This window comes from Platichthys flesus, chromosome 13, assembly GCF_949316205.1.
Source record: "Platichthys flesus chromosome 13, fPlaFle2.1, whole genome shotgun sequence".
Classification (NCBI taxonomy): domain Eukaryota; kingdom Metazoa; phylum Chordata; class Actinopteri; order Pleuronectiformes; family Pleuronectidae; genus Platichthys; species Platichthys flesus.
This window is the reverse complement of record NC_084957.1, coordinates 7,199,817-7,213,731: the sequence shown is the minus strand read 5'-3', so window position 1 is coordinate 7,213,731 and position 13,915 is coordinate 7,199,817. Positions and strand designations below refer to the sequence as shown.

Below are 13,915 nucleotides of genomic sequence, written 5' to 3'. Positions count from 1 at the left end.
CAAACACCTTGAACCCACACGGTGTTATTCTTAACTATGCACTCACCATGCATGCTCTCAGGTTTATGAATATAAGGGCTGAAGAATGAATGTGAGTTGAAATGAGTGGTTACGATGGGCAGTTCATTTTCACCACTACAGAGCTGTTCATCCGGTGTGGAGCCCCCCCCCCCCCCCCACACACACACACACCTCAGCAGGTAGACGATCACTTAGCAGCGGAAACAGCAGCGGCAGTGGAAAAACAGTGAGAGTCACTAATTGGAGTGAAAAGTTCTTACCAGCTAATGGTACCTTGATAATTTATCCAATTTTTACCCTCAAAGAAACACCTCCTCCTTGTCCGTGTAGTTTGCTCATTATATCTACCCTCCCCCCCGTTGCTCCTTGTCCACATTTTCTTTGATGCTTTTATTCATTTATCAGTTTGTCTCCTCACTGACTCCTGGGCACGTTATTTATTTAAAATCTTTGGAAGGAAAACTGAGAAAATTGTGCATTTAAGTTGCTTTTCCTCAGTGTTTTGTTTTTTGTTGAAAATGATCTGAAACACGCGGTGGATGCAGCAACAAATAAGCAAAACACACTGGTCTAGACAATTATCTCTATATATTTCAGTATAAGGAAGTAATCCTACCACAATAAAATCAGTCTGCAGCTTCAAACTGATGAAGGTGGATGGTGGTGGATCCCTGATCCCACATACTGTAGGTAGTTGATGTGCCTTGGACACATGCTAATTTCAACATATGCAACTTACCGTAGATATCAGGCATTAGGCGCCCTACTGGAATTTCAGACTTGGTGCTGGGATCTGTAGATTACCACTTTTATTAGTACATTAGTACAGGGGTTTTTAGGCCAACCATTTGCAGGTTTTAGTTATGAAGTTTGATTATTAGGAATCACTGATGAATATTCAGCAACTTATTGACATTCCCCCCCGTCAGCTTTAACATTTTTTATATCCTGCTTACGGTACGAGCAGTGCAAACTGTAAACTAGCAGAGTAAAGTTTGTCTTCTCGTAATTTTAACAGGAGTTATGCAATGAACACTGGACTTGATGTTAACGCTGACACTTTAATATCGTTGCAGGATATATAAGCAGTGAAAAATAGAAGTTAAAGGTTTCTAGTCGGCACCTGCAGGAAAAACCATTTACCAAAGTGACATCCAAAATATAGGTTTTTATGTTGTGCCTCTTCCGCGGAAAGAGTCTGAGCTAAAGCTGCTGGGTCGATACAGCGGACAGCTCCTGGTGCTGAAATTGAGTGTCACACACGAGCACTCGGTCCGCATCTCATCCACTGCTCACTGGATTCCTCAAAAGGAAAAGTCCTCAGATAAAAAGCATAAGCAGTTGTATTAAGTTAAGACCGTTCTTTTAACAAATTAATTATATCTTTGTAGAAAAATTTCTGTTTTCAGTATTTACCTACATGATGATAACATGATTATGAAGTGCATAGTTAATGGTGGACCTAAATAAGCCATCATACGGGTAATAAAACAAAGAAAAAGGTAATGATCATCAGTGTCTCACCTGCAGCAGGCACATGCAATGCAAGATCACATGTCACCTGCTGAAGGAAAATGGAGATCGAGCCTTTGCCTCTAACCCTGTGGAACAGTCGGCCCTCCAGATCAGGACCTCAACAACTGGACAGTTTTATTTGTCTTCTTGGATGATTGTTCCATCTTTGTATATTTGTACCTCCCCAGTTTCACCTCGACAGCACTTGGGGCAATGTCTGTTGTTTTGAGACGTGCTTTTCCAAAAAAATTACTTGGTTTTAGCTCATACATGCAAACCTCCCACCGAAGGTTGGTGGAATTGATCCCAGTAACTTGTGCTATGAGTCAGTGGTGACCATTAAGCCACTGTGATGCTCACACAGTTAAATGACTGCATCATAATGCTTTATTTTAATGATTGGCTGACAGGGGGACGGCTGGTTTTGTGCAGGAATATCAGTGGCTTCTCTGACAACCTTTCCTTTTCCCTCCCTGTCTTGCTGTCAGGTTTCAGACAGAGGCGGAGAAAGGTTTCCTGGGAGTCCAGCAGTTCTCCAGACACCTGTCCTCACCTGGTCGAGTCCATCCCCTGCGAGGACCCTGCCTGCTACGTGTGGCAGGTCCAACAAGAGGGAAGCTGCGTTCTCGAGAAACAGCCCTGTGGTCCTGGAACTGCCGTCCAGAATGTGACCTGTGTCAGCTCTGAAGGTACTTAGAGCAATTTGGATTCAAAGGAGAAGTTCAACTCTGTTTTTCTTGGGTTTTCAATTAAGCCTTCAAGTTTCCCATTTTATTATCAGTGGTTTAACATTTTTGTTTTGTTTTACATAATGTCCAGAATGGCAAGATGGGGCTTTAGCCTTGGCAAAGGAATATGCACTCAGGGCGGCCTTCTAGTTTCTTAGTTTTCTCGGATAAATAAAACCAAACAAGACAATGAAAAGCATTCAACAATTTATGAATGTCATAAAATGACCATAAGCTCCACATCGTTCATGAATAGTTCATAAATGAAAGAAAAACTGGTGAATTGATTTTTAAAACTAGTCGGTCTCTGTGCTGATCTAAATCACAGCTATCATTACTTGTAATTCATCAATACATTTATTAGTATGGATTGATTAATTTCTTCTTTTCATAATTTTAATACGGTAATAACCATAAAGTGCAACACTTATTCACAGACGTAATTAGAGCCGAGCTTCAACAGGCAGTAAAATTCATCAAGGTTGTAACAGAGCCACCAGCGCTGTGGTCTAGACACACAATGTTATCGATTGCATTGTGATGCATGAACTATCAGGTAGAATGTGATCCATTGTGCTCGGCCATATCATTATGTCGGGTGACAGTAGCATCGGTGTTAACATGCATTATTCATTAGGGAGCATTACCCAGTTTATGGGCACAGAAAACACTGACCTGATTAAAAGTCAGAATCGCAGCTTCCTACCCGAACATTAATTGCTCATTTCCATAGATTACAAACCTAATTGCATCCTTTTTTTGCCTGTGTTTTATTATCCTGTCACAATGGATCATGTGTCGGTTTATCAGGAAGGCAGAAGAGGGTCTAAATATATTAACCAGCTGGAGAGTCTAATGAGTTTTGACAGGACAAGTAAGAATATGAGCGTTGGCTGGTTTGAGGCTTCAATCTCACGGAATGATTTGTGGCCGATGTGTTGTTAGTGAATGTTGAAATGTTGGAAGATGTTCGCTGAGGCCTCCTTAATTGGCTGATACCATGTTGGGTTATTAAAGCATCTGCACATAACAATGCGAGCTGCTAAATGAAAAAATGAAGGTGTTTGTTTTCACACTGCAGACTGGGAAAGCAGCGATATATACTGCCTTACTCCCAATGAACGCTGGTATGATTCATTCTGGTACCGTGTGCTTGAAACTCTTTTCATCAGGATACATGAATTATTCCCTGGAAAATCTGTCAAACTGTCCAAAAGCCCAATGTTTAAGAAAGTGGAAAAACATGTCCTGTCCTTCCACCAAATCCCGGGGAAAACCTTTCAGTAGTTTTAAAGTAATGGTGCTGACAAACTAACACACAGAGGTGAAAAAATAACCTCCACTGCAGAAGAAGTGTACCAATATTTTGCCAGTAATATATACACAAAGACAAATGCAACACCACAATCCTTCTCCATTCCATTTTGAACACTTATCCTCCTTTCCCCCCAACTTTCATAACTAGGTATTAAAGTAAATTCACCCTTTTCAGTAAGATAATGCTTGAAATTAATTTTAACGTCTAATTTCTTACACAATTAACATTTGGAAAAATAGAAATCCCCCCCCCCCCCCCCCCGTCATCCCCCTAGAAATCCTTTACTGGGTTTATTAGACCTTTAATCGTCACGTGAACAGTAATAACCACTTCTGCATTTTACCTCCTTCATTACTCTTGTCATTACCACCAGCTTGAGGTCACACAACAATAAAATGCAACATGGGTCATAACAAGCTGTTTGCATAAGATCTTTTATTTTACAGGAGGGCCAAAACAAGGGATGATGATTCAACACTGCTGACAGTCGTAAATTAGCTGTTCACATAGATGCATCATCAACGCACTGATTAAACACACAAAGACATAAAGTGTTCATTATTTCTCAGAAGGAATGAATGGTGGACACGGTGAAAAACAGGTAATTACAGTGAAAGAACAATTCCGCTGCTCAGTTTGTTATGTTTCGTGCAAACTTCTCAGTGCCCCCCCCCCCCCCCCCCCCCCTTGATCGTGCTAGGTTTAGCTCCAGACAGAAGATGTTTTCAGATGTTCTTCCCTTGGAGCTTGACATGTGAGTTGGCTGGACCTTGGAGAGAGCAGCCGCTGCGTGCCAGTCTCTCCGCACATCCAGTTCCACCGCATTCCAGCTCCCCTTCCCAGCTGTTACAACCGAGAAATGATGGGCACTTTGTCTGCAGTAATGAATCTGTTGGAAGAAAGGCGAGAAGACATGCTTCTCCTGTGGAAGACATAAATTCCAAAGCTTTCGCTGGTCGTGAAAAACACTGGGGATTAATTGTATTTCAACTGTTCCAAGGTCAAGAATTAGTCCGAGCCTCCGCACGGAGAACACTCAGGAAGAAAACAGTGAACTACCTGCATGTTAACCTGACCTCCTCCCGCTCTCTCTTCTTATCGCTTGTCTCTCGGGGTGAACGAGGGATATGAAAAGACAAATAAAGAAACCACAAATAGAATTCACTAAAAAAAACCATTTCACATTATCTCAGCATTATTCACAGATAATAGTCCAGATCTTTCTGGAGCCATTCCAGCTCACTCAGATATTCTGTGTGAAGAAGCCGGATGTATCAGTCGTCTCCAGAGCTGCTAATTTGCTCTTATACTTTATCAAGATATAGCAGGAGCGGTGTTGAAGTGGGAGCACTCTGTAAGGGCTATTTTGAGAAAGAGAATAATAAAAGAATGATACAAAACTGTTTTACTTCATTCATAATGGATTTATAAGATTAAACCAAACAAATCCATCAGATAACATCTGTTTTCTTTTTAGGACAAACAATCGCACACTTGATGGTTATAATTACACTTTTGATTTTCATAATTTGAGTGAAGTCACTAATTACCTCCACCAAGGAGCTTATGTTTTCATTAGTGTTTGTTTGTTTGTCTCTCAAGCCCCTTTCTCACCAGTTGAAAAAAAACACTAACACCCACCAACATCTGGCTTATGTCTGCAATGAGAATAAATACCAATAGCATTACTTTGATGACACTATAAGGTGAGGAAGCCTCCAGGAGTTAAAGCAAACAGCAAGGTAAACTCTTCTACTGGCAATGGGGAAGGAGTCCTTGTCCTTCTTTTAAATCGGGTTAACCTGCATTTAAAAAACGCGGATTAGCAAAAACCCTGGGGGAAGGAGGCAGTTTGGTGTCAGGAGGTAACTGATTACATTTCTTTACACTTTCTTAAACATTAAGAGATAGTTTTTTGGACGTTTTCACCAATTTCCCTGGGAAGTGTAGCTGGGAAAATTCTGTCACATTCACACAACTGATTTCTGTAAGTATGTTTGATGTATGTCTGCAGGAAAGTTTCCATTTGTGTGTTGACAGGATAGAACCTTCAAACATACATTTCCTGATTTCGATCATTTCCACTTTTACTCAGAGTTCAGACTGAGTGTGGGAGAGAAATGAGAGGTAGGAGTGACACATCCACAGAGATAAAAGCATTGTTTACAATAAGCAGGAAGCTTCTCTGAAGTTTGTAGATGTGTGTATTTTTTTTCTTTTAAGTAGAGGCCGCTTGTCTTGTAATCATACAGAGACACCGATACACAAAGTTCATGTTTATTTTAAGCAGCTAATCAAAGACGTGGGAACTAAAGTTCAGAGTAATTTATGTTTAACAGATACATTTCTACAGAGAGTGAAAAAGAGAGAGTCTGTTTCTTATCGAGCTCGTCTTCACTCGTCTCGCCTCGGCTTGTTCGTACCAACACTTTTATAAATCAGTACCTATTGTCCTCGGCTGGTTTCTGCAGTGTCCCCATTCCAAGCAGAAGGTCTTTCTCATACAACTGAAACCTTCTGGAACTCTCAGGAAAAATCGTCTTAAGCACTAGAACCTTCAGGCATCATTTGCAGATTTGGACCTTACCCTCTGAAATAATAAGCTTGACTTCTTATTGGATCAGTCAGAAGATCACCCTTTTCAAACCTGACTGTTTCTTAACTGAATATTTGAGTTCAAACCTCTGAAAAGGCGCCTTGTTGTCCATTATCGTTTACAGTAACAGTTCCCCGCTCTTGTTGATCGCTGATTGCTGAAGCCTGTGGAAAGGTCAGCCATGCTCAGGCCTTTTCTTTAGCTCACCATTCATAAAGGTGCTTTACCATCAGGAGAATGCTTTTATGTTGGACGGTAAAGAATAGCTGATATCTCTTTTATGATTTAGTTTATTACTTCAAACAAGGAGGTTAAGTCCTCACCCTTGTCCCTTTGTGTGTTGATTAGTTTGTCTGAGAGCAAGATAACACAAAAGCTGCTGGATGGATTAGCATGAAACCTGGTGGAATGATGTGATATAGGTCAGGGGAGGAGAACCCATTATGTTGTGGTGCAGATCCTGATAAGATCTAGGATTTTCTCCTCCCAGAATTTTACAAATGTGTTCATCTGCATATATTTCTGAAAAAAGATATCAAAGAAAATGCTAACGCACAAATGATAAACAATGAAGAATATTGTCTCCTGCTAAATTAAGAGAATAATAAAAAAAAATAGATATGAATGGTGAACATCCCTTGGAAGTTTAAAGATCCTCTGAACTAGATTGACAATATATAATAAGTCATCAGCCGTTATAACAGCTGTGCAGCTTTAGATCACTTTCATTTGGTTCTAAATCAGGCTTTGTACATTTCACTGTCTTCATTGTCTCTGCTGGTTTGACCTTCTGGCTTTAGATTGATCCTTCCATCATCAGTAGTGGACCCCGGGTCAGTAGGATGATCACGATACACCCTCACCAGAGGAAGGCCCAGTCGCGGCTGATCGAGTGTGTTTCCCAGATCATGTTTTCTTGTATAGCAGCTATTTTTAAAGCTGGTGTGTCACTCGCCAGGTTCCATTAAAGAAGGTAAACTTCAGTGAAGAGTTTTCTCCATAGTCCCTCCTAATGGAGTAAGCATTTGTTTTCCAATCTCTTGGTCTGCGTAAATCTTCTCTGCACTTTCAAGCCTGAAAACTCACGAGGTTGTCCGGGAAAAAGTGCCCCCCCCCCCCCCCCCGTAAAGAGTCTGAGGCAGTACTTTTTCAGCGAATTCTATCTGATAGGGAATTACATTTTATCTATGGTTGCTCAAGCAGTCAGAGAACATCTTCTACCGGCTTTTATTGCTGAGCAAACACACGGGTTATACCTGAAGTCACTCAGGTAGGGATGAAGTGGAATAGACTGGTGCCGGGCTGTTTAAGGACATTCCGCTGCTCAGCCACGAGGATGATCCACTGGGATTGAACTAAGGGAGGGGAAAAAAACTTTCTTACTTTTCAGAAGAAAGTGCATCAATCTGTTGCATCACACGGTTCCGGATTCAGTAGTTAGATTGTTCATCCTCCTCCTCATGTGCTTTCAGCCGTCTGCTGGTCCATGTCAAGCTTTTGAGATTAGAGACGTGTTCCTCAAAGGGTCCTGAAAACATAAAAGGACGATATGTTCTAATTATCAGAAGTCCACTATATTTTCACTGCACACATCATTTAATCTCATTTTTTTAATTAATTAAACCGATAGCTGTATTTTTAAAACATAAAGTGTTAAAGCTCATAATGATTCATATATTCTTGTTACAGTTATTTTGTGAGAACATGATGTATGAGAGTGTTGATTGGCTGAAATCTCTGGCATGATTATAAAGGTGTGATTTTTGAAATTCCTTCAGCCCATAATCATTACCATATATAATATGTAGCCCAGGAATTTGACATGTATGGCCCTCGGTTTCCTGTCTGTGAGATGTGATCAGCAAAAAACAGTAAATGGGATTATTTTTGTTGAAATTGTGATAGAACCATTGGCATTTTTCTTTTATCCTAGATTATTTTTCATTTAAATGTTTCATATTAGCAGGTTTTTCCTCCATGCTCTCCACAATATTGTAGTTTTTCGATCATAATATTATTTATTTTTTATATCCCCTGTCTAGGCTTTTAACTGTGTTCATGAATAAGGAATTGTAATAGTGTGAAGCTGCTGTGATATGAGACACGTATTTGTTTTCATTTGTGTTTTACTGTCACTGGGTTGAATCCGACCCAGGGCAGGTCTCATGGTTGGTCTGTCACAACCCCTTCCTGTCTCATGTCGGGTTTTGTTGCTTTCACGCAGACAAACTTTAAATGCTGATATCTGCAACTTTGCCAAACACAATTACAAACAGATGTAAACATAATATCGCAACCTTACATAGAACAGCACTTTTATTCCTCAATGGTCTTTATTGTAAACTGCAGCAACGTACTAAAAAAGTGCTGTCTTAGCCCGCTGGCTGTTTGCCCCTGGCTATGGAAAGACGTTTTGACAGCTCACACGGCTCCCATTCACTGCACAGTGTCCCCACACAGACCAGTGTATAGTCAGTACCAACTATACAAACCACAGCGCTCGTACATTCAACAAACTGGTCGTGGCAGTGACTGACAGCCGATATAGGACAAATTGGACCCCCCCCCCCCCCCCCCCTATATATAACCTCTAGAAACCTCCACATTCAGTCTGAGGTTCCTGATCATCGCTGTCACCCAGCAGCCTGAACTCTCCCCCGTCCGACTGGTCAGCAGGATTCAGGTAATGGCGAACTCGGGCGAGCGACCCTAAACTTGGCTGAGTGGCTGTCGCTAATAACGAAAACCCAAAAGTAACGAGGTGCTGAAGTTTGTTCTTCCATCCACGCACGAAATACAGTAAAAGAAAACATCAGTCGGTGACCGAGGCTGGTTCGTCAGAGCTCGACTCAGCGTACGCAGGGATTTTGCTCAATTTGCCTTGTTGCATTTCCCAGCTTTGTCTTAAAAGCTGCCTGCGAAAATTGCCAGTGATTATTAACTTTTAAGCAAAAGGCGAGGACCCCCCCCCCCCCGTAAATGTACCTGAATAATATCAGTGGAGAGGATTAATTGGTGTGTGGGCGAGCAGAATATAAATCGTGTTGAAATTGCATGCAGGAGGCAGTGATATTATATCCGAGTAAGAGCCCCAACTACACATCCTTGTATTAATAATGCAAGAGGACCCCTAGGGCAGCCGTCTATTTGCAGAAACCCCCCCTTCAACATGCGGTCACACACATGCGCTCACACACACACACATACACACACACACACGATGTGACTTTGGACTCATATTATCATGAGATTTCTCCTTACGGCGGTGTATCCAGGCAGAGCTTTGTGAATCAATTGTTAGTTTTTGTTTGCCAACACACTCACTTGAGTTGTGTGATTAGACTTCCAAGCAGAGCAACTGTTGAATAATTAGATTTCATGCTGTTTGATAAGGGAAAGCCAACACTTTGATTTTTGACAAAAAAATACATCCAAACAAGTTGTTTAATATGATAACAGAATTAGGAAGTCTGTTATGTTTTGAGTGACACCCCACACGTCTCTGTGTATTTGTTTGATGTAAGAATCTAATACTGTTTAAGTGCCAAACATATACAGTAATGTTTTGCCTTGGTAAGCATAGGATTGGCTGAACATTGGGTTTATTTGTCCTCTGAGAAACAAGTTGATAAGTTGGTGTATCATCAACTTACTGACATCCTGTTTACTTGCAACTTCCAGGCTGTGTAGTCGGGAAGCTTCTTCTGCCAATGGCATTTTGTGAAATGATTAAACCGGATAACTTTGTTGTGTGTGGGAGGTAATGACCACCATGCTAGTATCCAGCATATGTTCTATTCTTTGTAAATATCTTTTGTTTAACATGTTTTAAGCAACAATTTAAACTACAATGGCTGAGTTGAGCGCATAGCTCCGTCAACGCCTGACTGTCCCTTTACCAAACAAGCTGTACCAAATAACACACACACAAAAAATAAATAATCAAGCTCCATGTCCAAGTAGTCACTGGAAAATCAATAAGAGGTTTAAAAAGTGAAAAGATCCCTGGACCCGTCCCCTGATCCAGATCACCACCAACATTTAATGTTTGTTTCTTTCACCCATTCCGCATCCTTCCCCCAATTTTTGAGGAAATAAGTGCTGTTGTCTTTGTGTAATCTTTCTTACATAAAAAACTCCCAAAACATACAAACCACCAACCAACAAACCTTGTTTCCTTGCCGGAGGTGATGGCCACAGTCGACCACATTGCTGCTGAACAGGCTTAAAATGGCAGAATAAACAAATATACAAGAGATCAACAAACCTCTAGGCAGGAATGAAATATGTGATTATGGTATTATGTCATGCAACCAAAAACTGCAGCTTTGGTTTCTGTTTTGGAACAAGTCAAAGGTGATACCGTCCGTTACTTTAGATCAAACTTTCCACACTGACTTTAATTCAAATTTAAAGGTTGAGAAACATCGTCTCGCTGTAGCTACTTGACAATTTTCATCTGTTCCAAATGCAAAGTGGGTCTTTACTCCCGAACATGTAGTGTCAGTGTCGAGCTCTGTCAGAAAGGTTGATTCACAGCGCCTGTGGCACGTGTCCCTGTTTCCTATGAAGCTGATTGATTTTTGTTTTTTCACTTTGTCGAAGTCCATCCATCGTCCGTCTCGCTGCTGCACTAATGAAAGTTATGATGCATCCCGTTACAGTAGCCTGTGGGACCTGGGCCAGCCTAACGTCTCCCTCTGTACACACACACTCTTACTTTGAAGGATGGAACTCTCTGATGCCTTCACTTTATGGGCGAAAAGACTTTCAAACTCCCCCGAGGGAGTCTTTCACATCTATTGGACGAGACCTTACCTACGTCTGCTCTCTGGCCTCCTCTGCATCGAGGGTATTCGCTCAAAGAAGTAAAAAAAAAAAAAAAAAAACAAATTGATGACAAATCCGCCCTGGGGTTGTTATTGTTAAACCATATTCCATGATGTAGTGGCAGAGTTCAGCCAAGTTAATGATACTGCTGTGTGTGAGCGTATATATAAAGAAAAAACAATGCTGCGGCTGCTGCTGGCATTGTTTTGACATCTGGATGGTATGCCTGCTTCTGGAATTGATCTCTCTCTCTCAGACGGAGGGACCGTAGAGGAATCTGTGGCACTCGGCTTCCTCTGGGCAGGGATCAACAAAAAAATAACACAATGATTTTTTTCCTCTTCACAAAAGGCTGAATTCATTCATTAGCAGTCATATGAGAATATTGTTCTGTAATTTCACAGTTTCATCTCACAATACAACATTGATTATTGTGTTCAGAGCAGCGGGAAAAAAAAAAAGCTCCTTTTTCTTCACTGGTTCACTAAATGAAAGAGTTAATACGGAGCTGTGATAAATATTTCATACCGTGGCTCCCAGTTGAAGGCTGAAGGATAGTTTTTCAACCAGCTCAGAATACCAATGGGAAGGCCTTATAATTCCCCTTAAATAAAATGGAATTCTCTTTGTGTTTGACATTTGTGTTTTATTGAGGAGAAAATCTTTTCCCCCTCAAGGATCAAAAACCTATTTTCTTTTTGCCGGGAAGCTTCAACCCTGAGAGAAAACGTACATTTAGCATATTTTTATTTTTCGAAAATCATCAAATTTTGCATCTTTCGCTAACACAGCTGAACACCTCATCACGTGCACATCCCCCTCTACCCTCGACAGAACATGCAGACTGCACTGAAAGGGTTAACAAGTGAAACACCAGACACCTGAGACAGGTGGAGCATGTCAAAGTGTTTGACCCACATACTTCTACACTGTGTGAGCACTGCACGGTGAGCAGAGTAAAAAAAACAACTTTGGAGGTGTCTGCATGAGTTTATGTGGGTGAAATCCATCTTGTAATCCTGTAATCTGATTAGAAGTGTGATAGTAACGCTTGACTTGGTTTTTAATCCAGTGGTTCCAAGTACAACAGGTCTGAGGATCTTGATTCTAGAGATTAGTTTGAGCCCCAAAGTCTGATGTCTGTTATATTTGTGTCAGTTTTCTAATCTGACCTGGTCCTCTTCAGGGGAGGTCGTGCCGGTCGGCCGCTGTGGAGACGACCCTCCTCCCACAGAGGTGGCCTGCGAGCTGGCCTGTGCCGCAGACTGTGTGGTGGGCTCCTGGTCCTCCTGGTCGCCCTGCTCCCACAGCTGTGCCACCAAGAGCTCGGAGGGCCGACAGAGCCGCGCTCGCACCGTCATGGCTATCCCAGGGAAAGGTACGGAAACATCCCCATGGCTTCTTTGGCCTTTTTCATTCTAACTCAATGAAGTGAGTGTATTGCTGTGTTTGCATAGGATATCATTCGCTTGTTTCCACTCAGCCGATCACATCGGTGAGAATAAGTAAGAAAAATAACTTCACATGGCGTGCACAATGAAAACGGAGTTTATAATCTGGACAGACATTATAGTTGATTTCATTTGATGGCCACTTGTTGACTACACACAGATGTTTATACATCTAATATTTCAATATATACTGCACTGAATCAGAATGTTAATTAGACATTATGAAGTTGTGGCTCTTCCCTGGAGGCGATGATCTTCATTTGGACCTCTCTGAATTTAAATTGAATACCCCGCGGGCTTCGATTGTATCACGGTGTACTTGTGTTATATGCAGCTTTCTAATTAATGAAGAAAACAATTGGTTGCAAAATTAAAACGACAAACACAAGGGTTTGACAAGGAGGAAGAATGAATAAAGAAATATCACTTGTTTCTGCAGCGTTAGTTCTGATAGTTGTTCTGTCCATCTTTACGTCCAGCAGTATATCTGCGGAGCTAACTCTGCAGAATACTCCATCAACTTTTAGTGTATTTACAAAAACTGCTGTGGTACAGTAAACCAGGAAACAAATTGCTCTGTGATGTTTTCAAAATGGACGACTGCAGATATCAATACTTTCACTGGAGATCAAACCAAAGAAACACACACTTCACAAACGCTGACTCTGCTATAGCTCCTATTTCTGTAGATTTATTTTAAACATTTGGGTATATATATATATATATATTTATTTTTAAAGTTTAAATTGACCCTCAGTTACTGAGTGCTCTTTCCTCTGGCCAGTTTATTTTTTCCTTGCATGTTCTAAGTGTTGTATTTTTAAGTCAAACAGCAGAAGGTTCACAGCCAACAACAACGCATTAAACCATATAAACAATAACAGCCAATGAAATAATCTCACATTTTAAGACAAGTTCCACATTGTGCTGAAAGAGGTGTGTGTCTCTGTGTGTCTGTGTGTCTGTGTGTGTGAGTGTGTGTCTGTGTGTCTGTGTGTCTGTGTGTGTGTGTGTCTGTGTGTCTGTGTGTTTCTGTGTGTGTGCTTCAGACTTTAGACAGTCACTTTCTCAATACATACTAAGTAAAGGTAAATGTATTTATGTAACGCTCCAAGGTGTTTACAGTACATTCACCCATTCACACACACACACCCGTTCATACTTGTTTCTATCACCCACCATATAGACAATTTGATTCAGCATCTTTCCCAAGGACACTTCACTATGCAGACTGGAGGAACCACCGGCCGTCAGTGAACAGCTCTCCCTCCTGAGCCACAGTTAGAACACCACTGTGAGAAACACGGAGGGAAACGGGTGGTGAACATGTGTGTGTACATCTTTGTAGCCACAACCGTCATGCAGCTGTGGCTCAGGAGGTAGAGCTGTGATTCCACTCATCCTCGTCCACATGCCAAAGTGTCCTTGGGCAAGATACTGGAATGCTAAAGGCTCC

At 41.3% G+C, this 13,915-nt stretch overlaps 1 protein-coding gene across 1 annotated transcript in view; it reads left to right on the top strand.

The window, feature by feature from the left end:
* The window catches only part of thsd7ba (thrombospondin, type I, domain containing 7Ba), a 128,622-nt gene that overhangs the window by 48,003 nt on the left and 66,704 nt on the right, over window positions 1–13,915 (top strand). The window contains exons 6-7 of the mRNA XM_062402751.1: window positions 2,025–2,225; window positions 12,195–12,386. Coding sequence (XP_062258735.1) covers window positions 2,025–2,225; window positions 12,195–12,386 — 393 coding nt within the window. The remainder of the gene's footprint in view (window positions 1–2,024; window positions 2,226–12,194; window positions 12,387–13,915) is intronic.